This window comes from Ambystoma mexicanum, chromosome 6p (assembly GCF_040938575.1).
Source record: "Ambystoma mexicanum isolate Mex_15411 chromosome 6p, UKY_AmexF1_1, whole genome shotgun sequence".
Classification (NCBI taxonomy): Eukaryota; Metazoa; Chordata; class Amphibia; order Caudata; family Ambystomatidae; genus Ambystoma; species Ambystoma mexicanum.
In genome coordinates, this window is record NC_090935.1 from 1,451,843,577 (window position 1) to 1,451,866,878 (window position 23,302).

Here is a 23,302-nt window from a genome sequence, read left to right on the forward strand (position 1 = left end):
GATGTTTCGGACTGTGATTCCCATGATCCCTCACCATTCACTATGCTGGCTAGGGCTGACGGTAGTGCAGGTCCAAACCATTTTGAGAGCCAAAGTTTGCAGGCCCCTACCTTAATGCCACTTGTAAATTTCCAAAGAAGACATTGAGCTAAAGCAAGTTGCACCCAGAGCCAGCAAGCATGAGAGAAAAAGAAATGGAGCAGTCTTCTGCAGTAGCAACGCATTAGACATCAGTTCAGAACCTCTCTTCATGTTGGCATAGACTTTGCCAGATAGATCTCTGAGGTATAATCTCCCACATGATTCAAGATTAAATGTTACAAAAGAAAACATGTGCTTTTTACAAGATTGAACACATGCGTGCATCAGATGGCTGCATTAATAGAGTGAAGGGAAGGAATTCAGAGCCTGAAATTTGCAATGGCCTAAAAAAAGGGACCAAGAGGGAGCTGTGAGAAACCAGAAGGTGTCTCACCCGCTAATCCCTGGGGGTCTGTCATTCAGGTCGGCAGGACACGGCCATCGCTTTTGGATCCATTTCCTGGGGGTGGACCAGTGCGGGAGGATCACCTGGGTGAGGGGTCCTCAAGGGGGTGGGACACCAGATGGTGAGACGTGGTATCCCTCGGTTTCCTGTAACTCCTTTACCCCATCCTATCCGATGGGATATTTAGAAACCTCCTACCCACCTTTTCCTGCACAAATACTTTTACACGGACAAAACAGATTCACACCCGAGCCATGCACCTCTCATACCCCAATACTATGGGCCGGCGAGGTCAGGCAATTATTGGCAATCACTCACACCTGACTTCCATTACACTTCCCCACACAGATAAAAGGTGGAGCATGAGAGCACACTCTGAGCGAGGCATAACACACGAAGGTACAGCAGTTTCGAGTTGGCAGCTGAATGAGGGGAGAAAGACGGCCAGACACGAGAGGTTCATGAGAGGGGCCTGACCTCTTTGGCAGGAAGCCGTTATTTTCAAGAAACCTTCAAGGCAGAAAAACTTAAGACCGGAAACCAGGCTGAAGAATCCTGCATTGTGTGTCGGAGATACCGAGGGTCCTCCCGCGTAACTGACGACGGCGGGGAGGAGCAACAGATGCTGTGGTATCATCCTGGGCTCCAAGAACAAAGAAGCAACAGAGAACAACTCAGCTGGTGGTATGGGGAAACCAATACCAGGCCGGTCTGTGTTGAAGTGAAGGTTGCAAGCGGAAACATTGGAAAATGAGCGCTGGAACGAACATTGTTAAACGTGTGTGATGAAAGACGCGAGTCAAACTGAATTGCTGGTGAATATTTGAACATTAGAATGAAAGATACGATACCATTGACAGAGTGGTCCGGGACTGTGAATGTGCTCAGTCGAAGGTCTCTGTACTGTATCCTGACATGAAAAACAAAAGTAGAAGATTGATGTGAAGTGTAAATTGTGTGAAGTGAATCGAAGGGGTCCTGCGATTGTTTAAGCAAAACCCATTGCACATTCGAAAGTCTTCGATTCCGGTATCAAAAGGGATCTGAGCCCGGACGAGTGTGATCCAAGGCCTGAGCCCGAACGAGGGAGACCAAGTTACAAACATTTTGGAAAAGGGATCTGAGACCGGACGAGGAGGATCCATTGTCCGAGCCCGAACGGGGGAAACCAGTCTTGAATTTGTGAAAGTGAAAACCCTGACAAAGGAAATGAACTTTTGTGTTTTGTTTGTTACATCAGGCCCTCTGCAATAAGAGACTGTCATTGTGAGAGAGACTTTGGCAGAAGGCCCTGATGCCTATGTGTTGAACTGTTACCTCGTGGCCAAGAAGCCAGAGTGTGTGCGAAGCCCGCACCTGACGCCTTGCCCGGTGCTGAAAATGTGGGGAAGGGAAGCCAACTGCTCAACTATCCTGACATATCATTTCTTGAACACTTTTCTTTTGCATACATTGTTATCCCACACCATTTTGTATTTAGAAGTAAGCATTGGCCATAGGTTTATTAGTATAGGCCCGTTTATTTTGGCAGACACCACCAGGACTGCATTATTAGTATTTGTTGGCCGTAGCTTGCTCTCATCTTTTAGATTTAGGTATGTGGCGCTGATATTGCACACTATAAGTCTCTGGTGTATTACTAACCTATATTGCACAATTACAAAAATCTAATCAGATATGGATACTTGGACCTAGTCGGGTAGAGGGGTACTGTGAGAAACCAGAGGATGTTCTCACTCCTATTCCCTATGGATCCTCTGCACACGTGGCCAGGCAAAGGCCGTTGCTCTTGGATCCTGACCTTGGGGTGGACAAGCGAGGTAGGATCAGCTGGGTGGAGGGTGTGTGGGGAGTGGGGCTGGAATGCCCTTGGGAGAGACATGGTATCCTCCTTTCCCTAATATTGACCGAACCAACCCATCCCCTGACTTTTTGGGGTATTACAAAACAGCTCCCCTGAATTATTCACACATGACTACAAAAAGTACTGCGATGAGGAAAAAACAACTGAGAGTAGTGAAGACTAGCTGCTTTCAACACTTAGGTACTGGGACGAAGAAGAGGCCTACTAAGAGCAGTAGAGGTCAGTCATGTCCCTTTTAGTGATGGTCAGGCAGGGCTAATTGTGCTGCCGGTGTATAAAAAGCCCCACCAAATGAGTGTAAGAGGGGGAATGGTGACAGAAGCAGTGGTGGTGAATTTGCAGCAGCATAGAGGCCAAGAAGAGTAGCGAGACGCTGTCCATGTGCAACACGCTTATGGTACAGGCCGGGAGCTGGAGCTCTGTGGAACCAGGAAGCGTGAAAGGGGAGCCTTGTAGGAAGGCTGCCCATTTTTCTATTGCTCAAGGTGCTCGTTCTCCTGGTGCCAGAAGCCGACCCAGGAGTGCCTGAGGGGCAGGAGTTGGAGCCCTGAAGCCAAGATGAGAAAGCCAGAAGATCTGCGCTGCAGGAACTTGCATCACAGCAACCAGTGAGTTTCTATACAAACAGAAACCCGCTATGCGAGTGTTTGATCCTGCGCGTAAGGAATCCTTGTTACAGAGTAGTCACGTGGATTTAAAGGCACATTGTTGAAAGTCTCCAATTAGAATCCTTACAAACCAGTGTATATAAATACTTGTTAACTCATGAAAGCCAAGTGAATACTTTGTTACGGAGCAGTCGCGTGCAGATGAAATCACGTTGTCCAAAAGGCTCCGAATGCTGTGAACTTTTAAAGGCAAATGAGAAAAACAAATTACAATACATAACGAATTGAATGAGGACAACGTTACTCACCTTAAATCCTTTACACGTTACTGAGATGCCGAATGGCAGAGAATATTAAAATCTTAATTCTGCACCATTTTGAATACTGCATTGAAGGAAAACCTTTTCTTATGAGGAAAACAGAGAAGTGAAGCTTTCTCCATATAATTAAAAACACTGTGTGATAATCTTTAAAATGTTACTTCTACAGAACAATTGAACATAATTACAAAGAGGCCAACAAATAATGAACTATGAAGTGAAATTGATGTATAAATACACCAATAATCTCAAGGTGTATTATTTCTCAAAGTGAAGGGAACTTTGGGAGATGAACTTTAAAAAGGTTAACTTAAATAATCTACCAATTTCAACCTAAACCTTTTGTGATACAAAGACCTGCTATATAAAGAGGATTTCAGTCTGGCACAGAATATTAAAGACACCATATTGTTATATTCATATGAATACCTCACTGAAATTATGTCTTGTGGAGGGACTCCCTGAGATTGGAATTGTTTATTTGTCTTGAGGCCAGTGGCGCCAGGACTGATGTCCCATAAGAGCCTGGCGCCATAGGCGCCAGGACTGAACCCAGACAGCCCCTAGCAGGGGTTGCTGGGTTTTCTCAAGGCGACATGATGCCTGCTCCCGGGGCTGATGGACATGGTCTGGATGCCCAGGGGTATGCATCATGACAGCACTCCCCCTCAGAGGGAGACAGAGCCTCACAATATTTTGTGTTTGAACTGTGTTTTGGAACTTGAGGAAGGGAACCCTGAGTATTGGGAAAACCTATATTACTTTGGAACTCAAGGCAATCCTAAGACTTTGTATAAGAACTGCTGTATACTTTGGGAATGGAGCTGAAAGAGGACTACAAGCTGAACCAAGCTCCAAACTTTATACTGAACACCACTTTGTTGGTTACTAACACCCCTACACGTTGTATAAGATTAGTTGTGAGGGCAAGAATATTTTTTGGACACAGGCAGACATTTCTAAGTTGAATTTATTGACTCTGACGTTCCTTTGTTTTGTTTCAGTAGGGAAATCCCATCAAAGTGTAGGGCAAGATAGGTGTTTCTGCATCCTTACATCTACGTTAATAAAAGTGTTTGTTTTGAACTTTGAATCTGTTGTCTGTGTCTTAGTCCAAGATGACGTTGCAGTACACAAACCTAAAACAGCCACACTACCGACACATCGACATGCTACACTAATGCCCTGTCCGTTGGTCACGGTTTACTATTTAAGAATGATAACTCTTAAGGTTATTGCAATATATATGATACGTGATGTATTCAAAGCTATAAAGCAAATGCATAGCATTTTTGCTTAAAAAATACATAAATCTGAACTGATAGATAAAATGTCACCTCCAATCATGGTTAGTTGTATTTTTGATTTACCATGTAGTGCAGTTTAGATTTGTCATGTTTTACTCTGTACTGTCATATTTTACTCAGTTACATTTTGAAGTAACATGTAGTTGGAAGGAATCATTTTAATTTAAACAAATGACCCATTGCTCTTCACCCCGACATAATATAATGCTATTTGTGTCCCAGGCACACCCCAAAACCACGTGATAAAATCTGCTTAAACAGCAAATCCCAGAGTGAAATATTCCTAAGGGTGGCTGCTCTGCTGTCTTCACTCTCAGCCGCCTAAACTGCAATATCACTCGTTTTGCGCCGCACTCTCCTGCCCAGAACATAAACAATGGACGCACGGTCGAGGAGGGAAAACTCCAGGGAGCATGCTCATGAAAAGGGAAACAGGACGAGAGGACACCAAAGAGAGGGTGAAGGAGGGAGAGCAGCGAAGTACCAGAGGGGGACTGAAGACAATGGGAGAAAATGGAAGGGATTAGGAGTGGGTTTGCTATATGAAATTGGAATACATGAATTAAATGTGAATGATGTTTATACTCCTTAAAAAAAATCTGCATTTCATTAGGTCGAGTTGGGTCAAGTACAATAGTTTTGTATCTAGCAGCCACTTACAGCAGTTACTCAGAAGGTAGTTTGGGCTTAATTTCAGATTTTAGAATCCCTACTTTTGTCGATCTAAAAGGGTGGTCTCTCTTTGAATTTTGCATGTTCACTTTTCGCCATTGCCCAGGGCCATCAGACCAGCAGGAGATCTCTGTTTTGGGAAATCATTTGAATGTGTTCCTGCGTGGTGCCAGCAAATGGGATGGCATAGTGTTCCCATAGGTGATCAGCACACACTTGGTCATTCCAAGAAGACCTGTCCGAAGGGCCAACTGGAGTTGAAATATGTAATGACCAAACTTCAGTTTTGGCACTCTAGGGGAAAACGTGGTGTCACCAAAGATAGAAGGCGAGGGTGCTCTCGTCGTTACTTGAGTACTCTCCTTATCCATCGCCCTTCTGCGTTGCCGGATTGAACCTTTTGCCAAGGTATTTATGCGTTCCCACCTTCCCATAAAATTACATACAATTGACTCCAACTGCCAAACTAAAAGCAACTTAGACATACAAAAGAAATAGCTCTGTACACGGTGAGAGGGGGGATTTCCACACCCATGTGGAAAATGCCACAAAGGCACACACGGGATTGAATTGTTTACAAAGTGGCGGTAGATTATGATTAATACATAAGTGCTGATTGCCGCATTTCATTCTGGTACTAGAGCTTGCATCGCTTACTCATAATGCGTTTTATAGTTTACATCCTTAAATCTGTCAAACATTTCCTCACCCTTTAAGGAAGGTTACTGTACAAATGACTACTTTGTTGTGCTTGTAACAGATAAAATAAGAGGCCAGCCCAATAAACGTGTATCGCTCTGCTGTTGGCTTTGGGTTAGCTGGGTATATTTCACTTCCTGGTTCACTAGGAGGATGCATTTTAGATGGAGTGTGTATAGATTTTGAATCAGAGTAGATATTTTGGCGATAGATAAGTTCATTGTAGACCAAGTATAAGCCAGCAATGGGATAGAACGGTATCCAGGGATATAATCGCTGGAAATAACAAGGGTGGCTCGATAGTTTTTTTAAAGGCACTAGCCAACACTTAACCCAAATATTCTAGGACTGGAGTTTGTTTATATAATTGCCCTAGTCCTAAAATATGTTGGGAGGGTGCTTAGTGCCTTTAAAAAAAAGATTGAGTCACCTTTGATGTTATTTCCAGCAATGATATCACATACAACCGTAGAGAACCTCGCCGATTTAACTGTAGCATAGGCTGACATAGAGACTCAATCATTTGGAGGGATGAAAATGGGCCCAAAAAGGTTTTGTATTCTGAAAATGTGCAACTGTTGGCATGGTAGTTCTCTATCTTGGGATGGGTCGTTCACAATCTGCCTCCTGTAACTGCTTGCCTTTAAACTCCCAAACCACCTAGACATTCTCATACCACAAACCATTCAAGTAAGTCCCAGTTCATTGCTGTTGGTCCATCTACATTTTTGATAAATTGTCCAAAATTCTTTTAATTGACAACTTGTTCAGTGAAAGCAGCAGAATCTTTGCATTCGTACAAGAGAATCACATTCAGATTCTTTCTAAGTCGAGTTTTGAGTTATTGTGATGATAAAGGCAGCGCTGTTTGAACGTTACATGGACGATATGTGTCGTAGCCATCTGCATAGACAATGCTAGAGCGCCTAGATTCAAGGTGTACAGTATCACCACTTTCACCCAGCCTGCTCTTCTGCAGTAACTGTGTTTGCATTTCTACATAATCACATTCTGACCTCTCTGGGCTTCTACATTCACACGTTTTTGGCATGCCTTTACTGCTTTATGCGTGCTTTTCATCAAGGCTCTCTCTGAGTTATTTGCAGTTTTTTCTTTTGGTCTATGTGTAATCTTCCACAGGCATTCTTATCTTGAGAAACTGTGGAAATGATGATACTTTTGCTAGGCAAATGTTTATTTATGGTTCTTTGTTTTTAGAACCTTGCAATAAAATATAAGCATTGGCTTAATAAAGGTGGTATCCTTTCAAGGTGTCTGCTCATTGTTTTTCTCTGTTGGTCAAATCTTACTTTTATTCAGTCTCTCTGAATAGCTGTGTGCCCCGCTTTCTTGAGCTCTTTCTCTGTAAGCCTGAGTGATTGTCTATTCTACTCTATGCGTCCACTGTTGCCTACACTTATTTTATTTATTTTTGCCTTTATTACAGCGCACACACCCTCTGGCATTTAGACACTAGTTACATTGAGGGAAATCGAGAAGAAGGGCGGGTGAAGAGTCTTAGACGGAGAACAGTTAGTTGAACAGCAAGGTCGTTAAGTTTCTGCAGAAGGTTCAGTAGGCATGTCCTTCTCTCAGAGAAGGAGGGAGATTGTTCCAGAGTTTAGCGGCCACAACCGGGAAACTTTTACCTCCCTACTGAGAGGCGTTTGAAGTTGGGAATCTTCAGGAGTTGCAAGTTCAAGGATCTGAGTGGTATGGCCGGTAAGTATTTCTCCACGCAGCATGAAAGGTAGGACGGGGCAGTATTGGAGAGACACCGATGGACCAGGCACAGTGTTTTGAACTTAATCCTTTCCTTTCCCGAATGTGCAGCCAGTGTGCCTCTCTCCTGGCTTTCGATATTTGATCAGATTTGGAGGGACCAGTGGCCACTCAGAGAGCATTGTTCTGAATCGTCTGGGGTTTGTTAAGGTTGCGTTCAGAGGTGCCAGTAAACGGGGTGTTGCAGTAGTCAAGCTTTGCTCCTGTGATAGCTCTAATGGAAAGGCAATTGGGAGTGGCGAGGAATGGCCTTGTGGCATGAAGCGGTTTGGCAGTGTAAGCTGCAGGCGAGGCGATTGAGTTGACATGGCGTGAGAGGTCAAGTTTGGCGTCTTGTTAAATGCCAAGGGTTTTGGCGATGCCAGAGGTGGTGATTCGGTTACCGTCAATGATAAATTCTTTGTAGGCTGGGTCGATGTTGCGCAGTGTGGAGTGGGAGCCAATGATGAGGATTTGTGTTTTATCGTCGTTGAGGCAGTCTAGGTGGGAAGCCATCAGTTTTGTATGACTTCATAAACAGAGTTTATGGTGGCTGAGTCTTGGGGGTAGGAGCCAGTAAGGAGGATAAGGAGCTGCGTATCATCAGTATAGTTTGTGTAAGATATGCCAAGTCTGTCAAGGTGGTCGAAGAGGGGTTTCATATACATTTTGTAGAGGGTAGGGGAGAGGCAGGAGCCTTGTGGAACTCCACAAGTGACATGGATAGGTTCTGCTGAGAAGTCATTGATGAAGACTCGAGAGGATCTGTCTGCTAGGAAAGAGCTAATCCAATTGGTGGCTGATGGAGAGAAGTTAGCTGTCTCAGTGAGTTGAGAGCAGAGGATATGGTGGTCAGCCAGACTGAATACTACAGATGGGTCCAGCATCATCAAGAGGGCGGGTTTGTCCATGTCCTTAATGATGTCGATTTGTAGTTTCAAATCAAGTAGGGCAGTTTCGTTCTGTGTTTGAGGCAGAAGCCTGATTTGCAAATGCCCAGGATATTGTTCTCCTCGAGATATTGTTGAACTTGGATGTACGCACCACGATCCAGTATTTTCAGGTGGTAGGGTACGGTAGTAATGGGGTGATAGTTTGTGGGTATGGAAGGGTCGAGGGAGGGATTTCTGAGCAGTGGTATGAGCCATGCTTCCTGCAGGGATGTTGGCACCGAATTGGTGGAGAAGGAGGCATGTATGATGGCTGTGAAAAGGGGAGTAAGTGATTCGGCACAGTCTTTGATGACTGGGGCTGGGCAAGTGTCACCTTTGCAGCGTGATGATGTGAGATTTTTGATGATCTTAGAGATGTCCATGGCAAAGACTGGGTCGAATTTGAAAGGGTGAGGACGGTAAGGGGCTGCGTGATGTGGGCAGAGGTGGTTTGGTTATAGGGCCCTCAATGCTGCACTCTGTGCATTTTTCCGCCAATTCTGTGTTTGTATATCTACATGCACTGCCTCTCTTGACCAGTTTCTCCAGTATCAGTACCCTCATCTATAATGTTGTTCACAGTGACCCTCTTGGCAACCACACGCGTTGCATTTTATGTGCACTCAAGGCTGGAGTGCAATTCAATTGTCTCTTCGTATTTCAGTTTGGTTAGGTGCTTTAGACATTGCAGAAGATGCTTGATTATTTTGGAATTTCTTTTTACTCTATTAACAGGTCCCCTTATTGCTACTTCTGTCTTTTCACTAAGAGCGAGAGAAAAGCAAGACCTGTACCCGGTGATCAACCAGGACTCTGAGAGAAGGCATGCTACAGCTCTGCCAGGGAGGGATACCTATGGAGGTTAGTGGTGATCCCACAGTAAAAGGCATGGTTATCTCCTCCTGGACTGCATGAACAGTCATCAGATGTACACAGTGGTCCCATAATGTTGTGTGAATGTCAGAGATCTGAAGTAACCTAACATGTGGTGGTATTAGTTGTAGTAGTAGTAGTTTGTTATTTATATAGCCCCTTTAACCCATTAGTATGGCCTCAAGGCGCTTGCGGGTGAACACCCTCCGGGACCTGAGTCCAAGTATAAATGTGTTACAATGAGTAGAATGCGGGTGCGCATTGAGAGATCGGGAATTATGTGGGCTGGCCGTGCTCCATTAAGCAACCCGAGTAGTCGGGCATATGGAAGGTTGCTGTGGGAGGTCAGGGGAGTTAGAGAGTGCAAGATATTCGTTAAGTGATCGTCTTGACCGAATTTTGTTTAAGGTCAAAGCTGCATTCTAGTGCTGGAGATTCCTTATGTGTCCCATTAGATCGAATTTTATTGTAGGTTCTAGCTGCATTCTGATGGCTGTTGTGCTTTGTATATTAGAGTAGAGTTGGGGGAATGCATGTGGGTAGGATGCCGTGCCTGTGGCTGGTGTCCACCTAGTGGTGCTTGGCATCGTACCTTGATCTTGTGCTTGGTGCATTGCCTTTTTGGTGTTGCAGAGCGAATCTTCGTCGTCCTGAGTGGTCTAAGAGTCGAACTTTACCTTGCTCTGAGGGATATATACTGGAAGGGAATGATATATGATGTGGCATTTATAACGCGCCTGTACCCAAGTGTTTCTATGTATAATGACCCAGCCTACATCGTGCAAATTGACTTGCATCGTACCTATAACTTACCAGCCCGTGTAGCCCGCAAGGGGGGGGGTTATTATTGCTATATTCCCCTCATCATAACCGTGTTTTAGGGAATGATGACTTAGCCTACATTGTCTAATTGACTCATATTGTTGTGTGCCCTGCCAATTTTATATGGGTATGTGCCTTCGTCCATCTCGCCCACATTTTATTCCCCTTTGAATACGCTAATGTAAAGAGTTGGGGTTTAAGGCTTGCTTTGATATACGTACTGGGCCAGGTTTGTTCATTTGGGCAAGGAGTCTGCGACCTGCAGCATTGCAGTTGTTTGGGACTGTGAGTCCCATGATCCCTTATCATTAACTATTTGGGTTCATTGTAGTTGTAGTGCAAAACATCTGGAGAGCCAATGGTTGCAGACCCCGGACATTGGTCTTTATGTATGGATACAATGCAAGATATCATTTGAACGTGATATGGTTGCATTGCTGGTGTGTTTTTTAGTCTGATACTAGACAGTTGTGTGGCCAATGTGAGGAGCCAGGAATGAGACACTGTCATAAATCTCCCCCCGTCTCACCTGGGATCGCTTCTTGCTCTGTTCCGCGGGAGGATTCCTCTTGTGGACGGATCGGGTCTTGTATAGGCTCGCACGAGTCTCGTCCGACTCCAGCGTGCGTTCAGAGTTCCAGGAAGGTCGCGGTTCCAGGATGTCCAGGAAGAAAGTAGCGGTTGCTAGGGTTGGGGATTCCGGGAGCAGATTTAGAGGGGAAAGGTGGAAGGAAGGAAGAAGGGACCAGGAAACTAGGAATAGTGGATTCGCCGAACAGCACACACACGTCTAGTCACTACCTAATGATAGCGTTGAGACGCGCGGGGCCGTGGCCAATTTATAGAACGTGCCGTGTCCGACGTAAAGGCTGGTGCGAGGCAAGTCACTTGGCACGGCCATGTTGGGAGTAACAAGGAATACAAGCCCCGTTGCCATAAGAACCAGGAAGTCCAGAAAGGGCAAGTTCTGTGGGTCATGACAGACGTGGCCACTAAGGACTCATGTTTTGGCTATAAACCTTTATTATAAAATAAAAGGGGTTGGGAAAATACCTAACTATCCCTAATCTAGGAGGGGTTTCCCTACCACAACAAAAACTAATGATCTGTCCTTTGTCAAGATGTCCAAAAGTAAGTATATGTCCTGTGTCTGTAATCCCATTCTGGCCCTCACACTTTAAGGGGTTCATTACAAGTTTGCTAGTCCGGTAATAAAGTGCCAGTAATAACGTTTACCAGTGCTTTTACCGGACGGGCAACCTATAGGTTTGCTGGTAGGGATAGAGGATTTACCTCCTGAAGGTAAATCCAGCCCCTAATGGCAAAAAACAGCCAGTATTACCAGCACAGTAATACCGGCAAAATCCCCTGACGCGGTCCTACGGGACTCCATGGAATGGGGATTTACCGTCAGCGCCTGACCTCTAAATCTGCCTGTATTACCGGCATGCCGGGCGCCGGTAACGTTATTACCGTTTCCCAGTATACTTTGCCAGGATACCGGCAAACTCGTAATGACTCCCTAAAACTTATTCTAAGGTGCAAAGGAGAATGTCTCTGTTCTTTGAAGTGCACACATGTTCCAATCCAACGCAAAGGTATAACTCCAAGCGAAAGGTTCCAAGCGGACAAAGTTCACAGTTCCAGGGAGAGGTTCCCTTCCCGGATTCCTTTTCTCAAAATGAAAATGTTCAACACAAGAATGATCTAGTCCCTTATAACCCAAGAGGGCAACTCCCTCTTCTTGGTAATTCCACAGTTCCGGGGAATGCATCCCTTCCCCAGGTTTCTCTTTATATTTAGGACAGTAGAAAGAAAACACTCCCAAGGATGTATGTTGGTTTCTCCTTTTTACTGTCTTCACAATATTAGTGTCACAGGTTTCCCCCTTTCTCACCTGTTTTCGCTGCTTGATGGATTCCGTTGTAGAAGTTTTCTTCCTTATGGTTCGGGTCTTGTACAAGCCCGCTCGGCCGTCTTCGGCTTCCAGTGTTCGTTCAACTTCTTGTCCGGGATCGATAGTAAACTCCAGGTAATCCAGGGAAAAAATAAGGGGAAGGAGCACTCGGAGGCGGGTGCACGGATTCCGGGAGAAGGTTGGGTAAGAAGGAGAAGGGATAGAATGAAGCAAGGGTCCGGGAACCAGGAAGGCACACGTCTAGCCACAGCTAACAGTAGCGTTGAGACGCGCGGAAACGCAGGGGTGTGGCTATTTTATCGAGCGTGCTGCAATGAACGTGAAGGCTGGTAGGTAGCGTTCAGTGTTTGTGGCCATGTTGGTAGTACAGCAGAGTGCAAGCCCCTACGCGACAGGGAGCAGAAAGGGCGTGTCCAATGGGTCATGACAGCATGCCTCCTCCGAAAACCTGTCCTGCCAGGTTTGCCTGGGTGTATGAGATGGAACCTTCGGAGTAACCTGGGGGTATTCAAATTGGGGACGGGTTCCCAAGTGCGTTCACTGGGTGGATATCCTTTCCATTCCACCAGGTACTGGAGCTGACCACGTTTATATCTGGAGTCACATATTCGGGAGACTTCATATTCCAGTTGGTCATTGACAAGGACAGGGCTAGGTCTGTGCTTAGTCCGAGAGGTCTGGATGTATGGCTTTATTAGAGATGTATGAAAAACTGGATGTATCTTATTCCAGGAGTCTGGCAATTTCAGGCGGAAGGCCACTGGGTTGATGATTTCTTTTATAGGAAAAGGCCCATAATATCGAGGAGCCAGTTTATTTGGCCGTAGATGCCTAAGCAGTAGTTTCGAGGATAACCATACTTTATCGCCTATTGCGTAAGAGGGCCCTGGTCTTCTCTTTGAGTCTGCATAATGTTTGGGCTGATTCCAGGCTCTTTCTAGCTGTTCTTTGGCTTCTCTTTGTACATTGATAAGCATTTCAATCCATGAATTGACTGTAGGAACCAGTGTAGGATGGGGGAGGACAGAAGGGAGAACCGAAGGGTGGAACCCCTGGCTACAGAAAAAAGGGCTGGTTTTAACAGCCGAGTGATCCGAGTTATTATAGGCGAATTCAGCCACAGGTATTAAAAGGGACCAATCATTCTGGACCTTGGTAGCAAAACGTCGAAGATATTGTTCTAAGGTTTGGTTCACACGTTCTGTAGCTCCGTTGGTTTGGGGATGATAGCCTGAGGAGAGAGCATGTTGAATTTCTAGTATTCGACAAAGGTGTATCCAAAACTGAGAAATGTATTGGGGTCCTCTGTCCGATATTATCCTGGAAGGGAGACCATGAAGCTAGAATATGTGTTCCAGGAAAATTCCAGCAAGTTCTGATGAGGATGGTAGTTTATAGAGGGGTGTAAAATGAGCCAAATGAGTGAACAAGTCAATGGTGACCATGATAGTCGTGTATCCCCTGGAAGGTGGCAATTCCACAATGAAGTCTGTAGCGATAAATTCCCAGGGCCTTGTTGGTAGTGTAGGCTGCAGTAGGAGACCCGCCGGTCTCTTGTTATCATGTTTGTTCTGACTACAGACAGAATAGGCTTGGACGTACAGCTTTACGTCAGTCTTCATTCTAGGCCACCAGAATTGCCTTTGTATGAGACGGAGAGTATTGGTAATGCCACGATGTCCAGAGTGAAGTGTATCATGGCAAAGGTTTATTATCCTTTGTTGTAGTTTCTGTGTGGGAATGACTAAGGCATTATCTTTGAACAAATATCCGTCCTTGGTTTTTAAATCCCATTGATTCTTCCTTGAAATCTTCTTCCAGAGTTCAGAGGACTGGGTTTGTAAGCAAATTTCTTCCAGGAGGCTGATTGCTTGAGCTACAAATATCGTATGGGGAAACATCTTAGGGAATGCCCGGTCTTCAGGAGGTTCGTAATCAGGACGTCGAGAGTGTCAGCAATTATATTCTGCGTTCCAGGGACATGGTGAATCTGGAACTGGTATTGGGCAAAGAAGAAAGCCGAAAAGGCTTGACGGCTATTTCTACATTCCAAGGCCTGTAAAACTTGAAGATTTCGATGGTCCGTGAAAACCTGGACCGGATGTTTTGCTCCTAAGAGTAAATGATGCCACTCGGTAAAGGCTTGACAGGTGGCTAACAGTTCCTTTTCTAAAACAGAGTAGTGGGTTTCACTGGGAGTTAAGGTCGGTGAAAGATAAGCAATAGGATGTTCCAGTCTGTCGTCAAATTCTTGTTTCAGAACTGCTCCAATGGCGTAGTTAGAGGCGTCAGTTTCCACTAAGAAGGGCAGATTGATATCAGGTTGAGCCAGGATGGGAGCTTGAGTGAGCTCAGTTTTCAAGCGTTGGAAGGCTTCCTCCTGAGCTGTTGCCCAATGAAAGGGAGCGTCTTTCTTCAACAAGGCAATAATTGGTTGGACTATCTCGGAAAAGGAAGGTATACATTTCCTATAGAAATTAGCTAAGCCCAGGAAGGACTGGATCTGTTTCACGGTGGTCGGACTTGGCCAGGATAGTATAGCTTTCACCTTGGATTGATCCATTTCAATACCTTCTGGGCTAAGAACAAATCCTAGATAGTGGACAGTAGGGACATGAAAGAGGCACTTCTCGGGTTTTGCCAGGAGCTTGTGTTCACGTAGCTGTTGTAACACTGCCTTAACATGTTCCTCATGCTTGAGTGGGTCCTTCGAGAATATTAAGATGTCGTCCAGATACACGATGACAAAAAGGAATAGCATATCCAAAAACACCCGATCCATGAAACGATGGAAGACTGCCGGGGCGTTAGCAAGTCCGAAAGGCATGACCAAGTATTCATAATGACCAAAGGGTGCCCTGAAGGCTGTCTTCCATTTATCACCTTCTCTAATGCGGATCAGATGATAGGCACCTCTAAGATCCAGTTTGGTGAATACCACGGCTCCTCTTACTGCTTCCAGGATGTCTGAGATCAAGGGCAACGTATATCGATCCTTTAGGGTGCACTGATTTAGGCCTCGATAATCAAGGCAAGGTCTGAGCTCATTGGTGTCTTTCTTCGGAACAAAAAACAGTGATGCTCCTGCTGGAGATTTGGATGGTCGTATGGTGCCATTTTCAAGGTTAGTATCTAGGTATTCACGGAGGGCCTTTTTCTCGGGTTCGGATAGAAGGAACATCCTCCCAAAGGGAATCACAGCTGACGGTTCGGTTTCAATAGCACAATCTTCTGGTCTATGAGGAGGTAAGGCTTCAACAATAGCAGTAGAAAACACGTCGGAGTATTCCTGATAGACTTTAGGAACCTGGATGATGTTTGAGACCGAGAGTGGACGTAGATGGTTTGCTGAAAGTGCTTCCGCTGGTGTCGGAGCGGGGTCCAGGGGTAGGCAATGAGACAGGCAATATTCAGAACCCAGAACCAAGGAGCCTGCTGCCCAATTGGTGTATGGATTGTGTCTTTGTAGCAAGGGCATTCCCAAAACCAATGGGTAATGGGCGGACTTTATGATGTCAAACCTTATCTTCTCTCGATGGTGGTTTATTGCTAGCTTGATTTCCTTAGTCTGGAGGGTTATTGGTCCGGAAGAAAGGGGTCTCCCATCAATTGCTTCTACAGGTTGCATGACATTCCGGGATTTGTAGGGAATATGGTGTTTGTTGGTCTATGAATATTCCCATGGCCCCACAGTCCACTAACGCCAGAATGGGGTAGGTGTTCTTCTTGGATGGCGATAGAAAGGCCTGTAGAATTACCAGATTGTTCTGTCCAGGAGAGTTCAAGGATGGTATAGATGTGGAGCCAACATCTCTCTCCCGAAACTGCGCTCCATCTAGGATCAGGAGCTGGCGTTTCCCGAATGCTGTGGAGGAGCTATAGGACACTCTCTCACTAAATGCTTGTCCGATGCGCAATACATGCATAAGCCAGTATGGATCCTTCGTAATCTTTCTTGGGGGGGATATTGGTCCACGGAAGGCCCCTAATTGCATGGGTTCAGGTTGGTTAATAGGGGCAGAACTGTCTTCCGATTTTGTGGGGGTCTCTCTGGGATTCCTCTGGAAGGATAACTTGGTTTTCTTTTTCTCTGCCTTCCTTTCCGGAATGCGAAAGTCAATCTGTAGAGCAAGATCCACAAGGGCCTGGTATGAACTTGGACGTGCCACCCTGGCCAGTTCATCCTTGATGTCTTCGTTCAACCCTCTTCGAAAGAGAGTGAAACAGGCTTCAGAGGACCAGTCTGCTTCTTTAGCCAATTGCTTAAATCGTGTAACATATTTGAGCATATCCTGGGAGCCCTGCTGGAAATCGAGAAGGCGCCCCTGAGCACTATAGACCTGATCTGGGCAGTCAAACATGGTCTTAAGTGCTCGAATGAATCCGTCATAATCATCCAGGAGAGCATCTCCGGCATTAACTAATGGTGTGTCCCAGGTTAATGCATTCCCGGTAAGGTGTGAAATAAAAAGCCCACTTTAGCCCTGGGGGTGGAGAAGTAATGGGGCTTAAAAGTAAAGTGGACCAAACAGGAATCTAGGAATCCACGAAGGTTCTTTGCTGACCCATTGTATTTGCCAACAATGCCGCCCAATAGTACGTTCTCCTTCGTGGCAGAATCGCGGGATAAAACTAATTGCTTTAGCGCAGCATTCTCTGCCTTTAAGTTTTGTACTTCGGTTGATAGTTCCTGCATGCCGCGCATAAGATCCTGAACGGCCACCTCCATGTCTGTATCGACTTCGGTCAGGTGGCGTCTCAATCTGTCACAGGTTTCCCCCTTTCTCACCTGTTTTCGCTGCTTGATGGATTCCGTTGTAGAAGTTTTCTTCCTTATGGTTCGGGTCTTGTACAAGCCCGCTCGGCCGTCTTCGGCTTCCAGTGTTCGTTCAACTTCTTGTCCGGGATCGATAGTAAACTCCAGGTAATCCAGGGAAAAAATAAGGGGAAGGAGCACTCGGAGGCGGGTGCATGGATTCCGGGAGAAGGTTGGGTAAGAAGGAGAAGGGATAGAATGAAGCAAGGGTCCGGGAACCAGGAAGGCAACAAAGTTCCGTGAAAGTGAACTACGGGCACACGTCTAGCCACAGCTAACAGTAGCGTTGAGACGCGCGGAAGCGCGGGGGTGTGGCTATTTTATCGAGCGTGCTGCAATGAACGTGAAAGCTTGTAGGTAGCGTTCAGTGTTTACGGCCATGTTGGTAGTACAACAGAGTGCAAGCCCCAACGTGACAGGGACCAGGAGGCCCAGAAGGGGCGTGTGCGATGGGCCATGACAATTAGTTGTTTGTTCCAGACTCACAGGTTACCTGGTATACTCCCCTGCCAGGTTCCTTTCTTTCTTAACAATAATTTACAATTTCAAAGGTAAGATTCTTCCTTGAGATTCTTTATACACGCTTCACAGTGTTTCAACCACTTCACTTTGCCTGGTATACTCTCCTGCCTGGTCTTTTGCACAATTTTAACACTCTCAAGGGTATGGGGCTTTCTTCAGATGCTCCTCTTTACTTGTAACTACCAGGGTTCCCTTGGACTCCTCATTTTCATGTCATAGAGCGGGTACAAACATGAGGAGACATTCCCGGTTCCCCAGGAGATTCAGCAATACACGTAATAAGAAGGGAGTTACTTTGTGTCCTCACAGTCCTTGTTCGTCCAAAAGGATGCGTCCTTTCAGAGAACGCTATGGGTTGCCCTGGAAACGATGGCGCCCATTGCATATCGGTAGGCGTTCAAGCCTACGGCGGCGCGTTGTGCGTGCGGTCAGCTGATCGGTATATTGGCGCTGCCCCGCTGCACGGCGCTGCTTCTGAATTTGTCATTTCTAAGCTCCGTATCTTGATACCTTGTTCCCGTGTTCCTCGTTCCGCTGTTTTACTCTTGGAATTACCTTGCCTTGCCCTTGTGTCATTATTCATTGGGTCTCTGTTGCCGACTCGGAACGTCTCAGGACTGCAACCGCTTAGCCCTTTAAGTCTTACCTGCTCGCTGCAAACCCGGAACACTATTTGGATTGCCTTTGTCTTATCCTTCAAGTCTTACCTGCCCGCTGCAAACCCAGAACGTTATTTGGACTGCCTTCATCTCATCGTTCAAGTCTTACCTGCCCGCTGCCAACCCAGAACGTTTCCTGGACTGCATTTGCCTCACCCTCATCGTTTTACCTGCATACTGCCAACTCGGAACGTTTACTGGACTGCATTCGCCTCATCCTCCACGTCTTACCTGCATACTGCCAACTCGGAACATTTACTGGACTGCATTTGTCTCATCCTTCACATCTTACCTGCATACTGCCAACTCAGAACGTTTACTGGACTGCATTTGTCTCATCCTTCACGTCTTACCTGCATACCGCCAAACCGCAACCTTCCTTGGACTGCATTCGTCTCATTCTTCCACGTCTTACCTGCTTGCTACTAAACCGGAGGACTGTAAAGAACTTTAAAAGACAGCAGCGCATCGGCGCTAGGATCAAATAACTTAGGTGTCCTCATGCCGGCGGGTATAGGAAACAAGACTTTTTGTTCCCAGAACTTCCACGCAACTATAGCAATCTTCTCTTCAGAACTCAACATCAATCCCTTCGTAAGCTGCTACTACCTGGTTCCTTCTTGTTTTTGCTACCTTGTACTAATAGTCATAGTAATAACTACATCTCTTGTTTCAAGGTACTTACCTATCTAGCTTGGAACTTTTCAGTCCCATCCACCATTCTTACTTGTAAGTATCAGCTCATATCTTGCCTAAGTATTTCATTGTACTGAACCATACATATTAATACTTGGTTACTTTTTCTTGCAGCCAGCTGACTAGGTACCATGGTGTACCAAATATTTTCGAGCAATACTCACCTTAATCTGTCCTTTTGTACTCTTGAGGGGTATATTGTCAGGAAGACTCAATTGCATCACGATGTGTCAAGCCACCACTGCGGCATTTAGTTCTTGGGCCCTGACATATTCAGAAGCCTATAAAATGGAAGAAGCCTCTGAACATTTGGCGACTTTGTCCAAGGTGGTGGCTGAACTTGGGGGCGACATGACAACAGCACATGATGCCACTCAACGTCGTATCAATGAGTTACATGCTGGCTTGCAGTCAGGAGCTGGAGCACCTAGTTCGGGTGCCGAAACTGATGCTGGAAGGGCTTAATCTGGAACTGAGTCAGGTCCTGTCTACATGACAACGCAGTTTCCGTTGGCTGCTCCGGAAAGGTTCTTAGGGGATCCTAAGACCTTTCGAATGTTCATTAATCAGTGCCGCTTACATTTCCTGTGCAGACCGGCCTCCCTTCCAGATGCTGCTACAAAGGCAGCTTTTGTTTTGTCTAATCTTGGGGGTACTGCTGCAGTATGGGCCAATCCCCTGCTGGAGCAAATTAGCCCGTTACTTCATGATTGCAAAGCATTGATTACGGCCATGACCCGTGTCTTTGATACTCGATATAAGTCACAGGCTACAGACCTGGAACTACTTTCTTTACAGCAAAGAAATCTGTCTCTCTTGGAATATTTGGCTAAATTCAATCAGCTAGTTGCAGAAACAGACTGGACAGATGAAAAGAAGGCTGCCTTGTTCTATAAAGGTCTTTCAGAAGGTTTGAAGGACATTTTAGCAACGGTACCGGTTGTGCCTATTCGTTCCCAGAATTGGTGGACCTCGTGTTGCAAATTGAGCTCGCAAGGCGGAACGGAAGGGCGAACGAAGAACAACCCTAGCCGTGCCACCGGTCTTGACGTCTGTTTCGACTCCGAGCCAATGCAGATCGGTGCCATTCAAGATCCACTTACCCCCACAGAAAGAGAGCTTTGAAGGGCTAATCACTTATGCTTCTACTGTGGTTCATCAGAACACTTTCTGAAACAGTGTCCCAAGAAACCTAAGAAGGCGGGAAACGCCAAAGCTTGACAATAGACGGGGTTCCGTTTTCGAGTCCGGTTATCATGGACCCCAGATCCTCGGCTCCCTTCTCGGTTTTGGCCACTTTGTCTGGTCCCTCTGAGAAACCCTGGCCTGTTGAACTCATTCTTCATTCAGGTGCAACCGGAAATTATGTGGACGCTCAATATGTTCTTGATCATTCCATTCTGTTACTTACTAAGAAACACCAGAATTTGTCAATGCAGTGTTCGGCACCTCTCTGATCTCCGGTCTGGTGACGGAAAATTGAGGTCATCCATTTTGATGTCATCTCAGCTCCACAACTCAAGCTGATTCTGGGACTGCCCAGGTTAAACGAAACACAATCCCATCATCGATTGCGCGTCACGTTCTGTTGAATTAACCTCGGCCCAATGTCAGGAGTCTTGTCATGTATCTATGGTTGAATCAGGAAACCCTAGCTCCATGATCCTGGATGCAGCCTATACTATTGGGGCTATCACTACTGTGCTCCTTCCCAAGGAATCTGATTCTTTCAGGGATGTCCTATGATTGCCCGATTGACCTACTAGCTGGGGCCCGTATTCCTTCTGGTAGAATCTATTCACTCACGCAAAAGGAGGACGTAGTGCTCAAAGAGTATTTAGACCAAGCACTAAGTACAGGATTTATTTGCCCCTCTAGGTCTCCCCTCTTTTTTTGTTCCCAAGAAAGAGGGAGACCTATGCCCCTGCATCGACAACAGAGAACTTAATGCGATCACAGTCCGAAACCAGTATCCAATTCCCTTTATTTCAGTCTTATTGGATCAACTGGGTTCCTCCAAGTTTTTTGCCAAACTGAATTTAAGGGGTGCTTATAACCTGGTCCGAATCAGAGAAGGCGACGAATGGAAGACTGCCTTTAAGACAAAGTATGGTCTTTTTCAGTACTTGGTCATGCCATTCGGCTTATGTAATGCCCCAGCTACATTCCAATATGTCATCAATGTTTTCAAGGATTTACTGGACCAATTTATGGTTGTCTTTCTTGACGATGTCCTCATTTATTCCCCTACCTACCAGGAGCATGTTCAGCACGTCTCCAAGGTTTTACAGAGATTACGTGAAAACAATCTCTATACTAAATTGGAGAAGTGTGTTTTTCATGCTGATCAGGTGGAATTCTTGGCCTACGACATCACCAGTGAGAGAGTTAAGATGAGCAACACGGTTACCAGTCAAATGGTCGAAAACATTTGGTCGACAGACAATTTGGTCGACACCATTTGGTCAAATGCCAAATGGTCGAATTCTTTTTTTTTTTTACCCATTTTTTGGTTTTTTGGGGGGGGGGGCCCCCCAACCCCCTTTTTTTTCTTTTTTCTTTTTTTTCCCCACACGAAAACCCACAAAACACATATATATATAAAAAAAAAAAAAAAATGCGACCATTTGGCATTCGACCAAATGGTGTCGACCAAATTGCAGTCGACCAAATTGCAGTCGACCAGTTGACTGGACACCGAGCAACACTAAGGTAAAAGCTATCTTGGACTGGCCTGCTCCAACTACGGTAAAATCACTTCAATCCTTTTTGGGGTTTGCAAACTTTTACAGGCGGTTCATCCATTCTTTTTCTGCTATCACAGCTCCTTTGACAAAACCAACTAGCTAAAAAAAACGCTTTGTGTGGACTGATCAAGCCCAAGAAGCCTTTGACACGCTTAAATCCGCATTTATTACCGCACCAGTGCTACAGCATCCGGACCAAAAACGTCCATTTGTTGTAGAAGCCGATGCCTCTGATCGCGCTATTGGGGCTATTCTTTCTCAGGTATGTGAAGACACAGGTCTTCTACATCTGGTGGCCTATCATTCTAGAAAACTTACCTAATATGAGATGAATTATACGATCACCGAACGTGAACTACTTGCAACACGGGATGCATTCATGGTATGGAGACACCATCTATTGGGGACCATTGCTCCAGTGCAGGTTTTCACTGTCCATCGTAATCTTCTTGCTCTAAAATCAGTACGCTGTACTACCGCTCGCCACGCACGTTTGCATGAATTCTTCTCAATGTACAATTTCCAGATCACCTACCGTCCCGGCAATTTGCATTCAAAGGCAGATGCCTTGTCCAGATTGAATGAAGCTGAACAGACGCCGGTTCGGGAAGGGGAGTCCTACAGCCGTCTTTTGTCATTTGTTCTTGTACTGTGGATTCTTCTTTGATAGGGTTAATTCAGTCTTGGATGGCGACTAATCCTCCAGAACTACATGACTATGAGATGGTTATCACCCACTCACTGCCAAATGTACAAGGGCGGCTTTATCTTCCTACAACTGAAACCCGTGTGTTGGCTCTCCAGTGGTGTCATGATGCCTTAATGGCTGCACACCCGGGTAGACGCAAGACTCTTGAGCAACTAAAACAATGGCCGTTTTGGCCTACTATGACTAAGGATGTTTCGGAATACATCAAGAATTGCGCTATTTGTGCTCAGTGTAAACATACAGCGTCTAAACCAGTGGGGTTGATTCATCCAATGCCTGTCCCAAAGAAACCTTGGCTTATGATTTCAATGGATTTTGTGGTTGAACTACCTCTGGTCATGGGTTGTGATACCATATGGGTAGTCATAGACTACTTTTCTAAAATGGCTTTGTTCATACCTTGCTAAGGTCTGCCGTCTGCTCCAGTCCTAGCAGATTTGTTCTTATATCACTGTAACCACTGCCAATACAATTCAGAAGCACTTTGCAGGCAACAATAGAAAAGTCCTACCTTGTCTTCGGTATCTCCGAAGGAGTGAACGTTTACCAGAGACCCCTTCCCCAACCTTCCAACACAGGTGCCTGAAAGGGGTTCTCCGGGAAACCCTCTTAGAGGGAAAAAAACCCGGTTGTGGATGTTGTTCTGTAGGTGGTTCGCTTAGATCCCTCACGACTGGAGTAGGAAGTTTAACCAGATGGAGTCGCGATGAATCGGCTTGGGTGAGACTCTTCTGTGGGAATAGAATAGGTAGAATTAACTATCTGTAGCACCCTTCGTCTTATGGTTACCCAAGGTTGAATGAGTGAGATGTACCTGTGGGAGAATCCCAAGGAGTGTTATGGAGAGTCTCTGTTGGCTGGGAATGTGGTCCGATCTGATATAAGTTAAA

General features: G+C 45.7%; 1 protein-coding gene across 4 annotated transcripts in view; it reads left to right on the forward strand.

Annotated features, from left to right (window-relative positions):
• The window catches only part of LOC138510511 (zinc finger protein 189-like), a 285,778-nt gene that overhangs the window by 46,740 nt on the left and 215,736 nt on the right, over nucleotides 1-23,302 (forward strand). For 3 of the 4 annotated variants that reach the window (XM_069626211.1, XM_069626212.1, XM_069626214.1), the window contains exon 3: nucleotides 9,386-9,511. The exons of the other annotated variant lie outside the window; for it this stretch is intronic. In XM_069626211.1, the coding sequence (XP_069482312.1) occupies nucleotides 9,386-9,511 (126 nt within the window). The remainder of the gene's footprint in view (nucleotides 1-9,385; nucleotides 9,512-23,302) is intronic. 4 annotated transcript variants of the gene reach the window in all.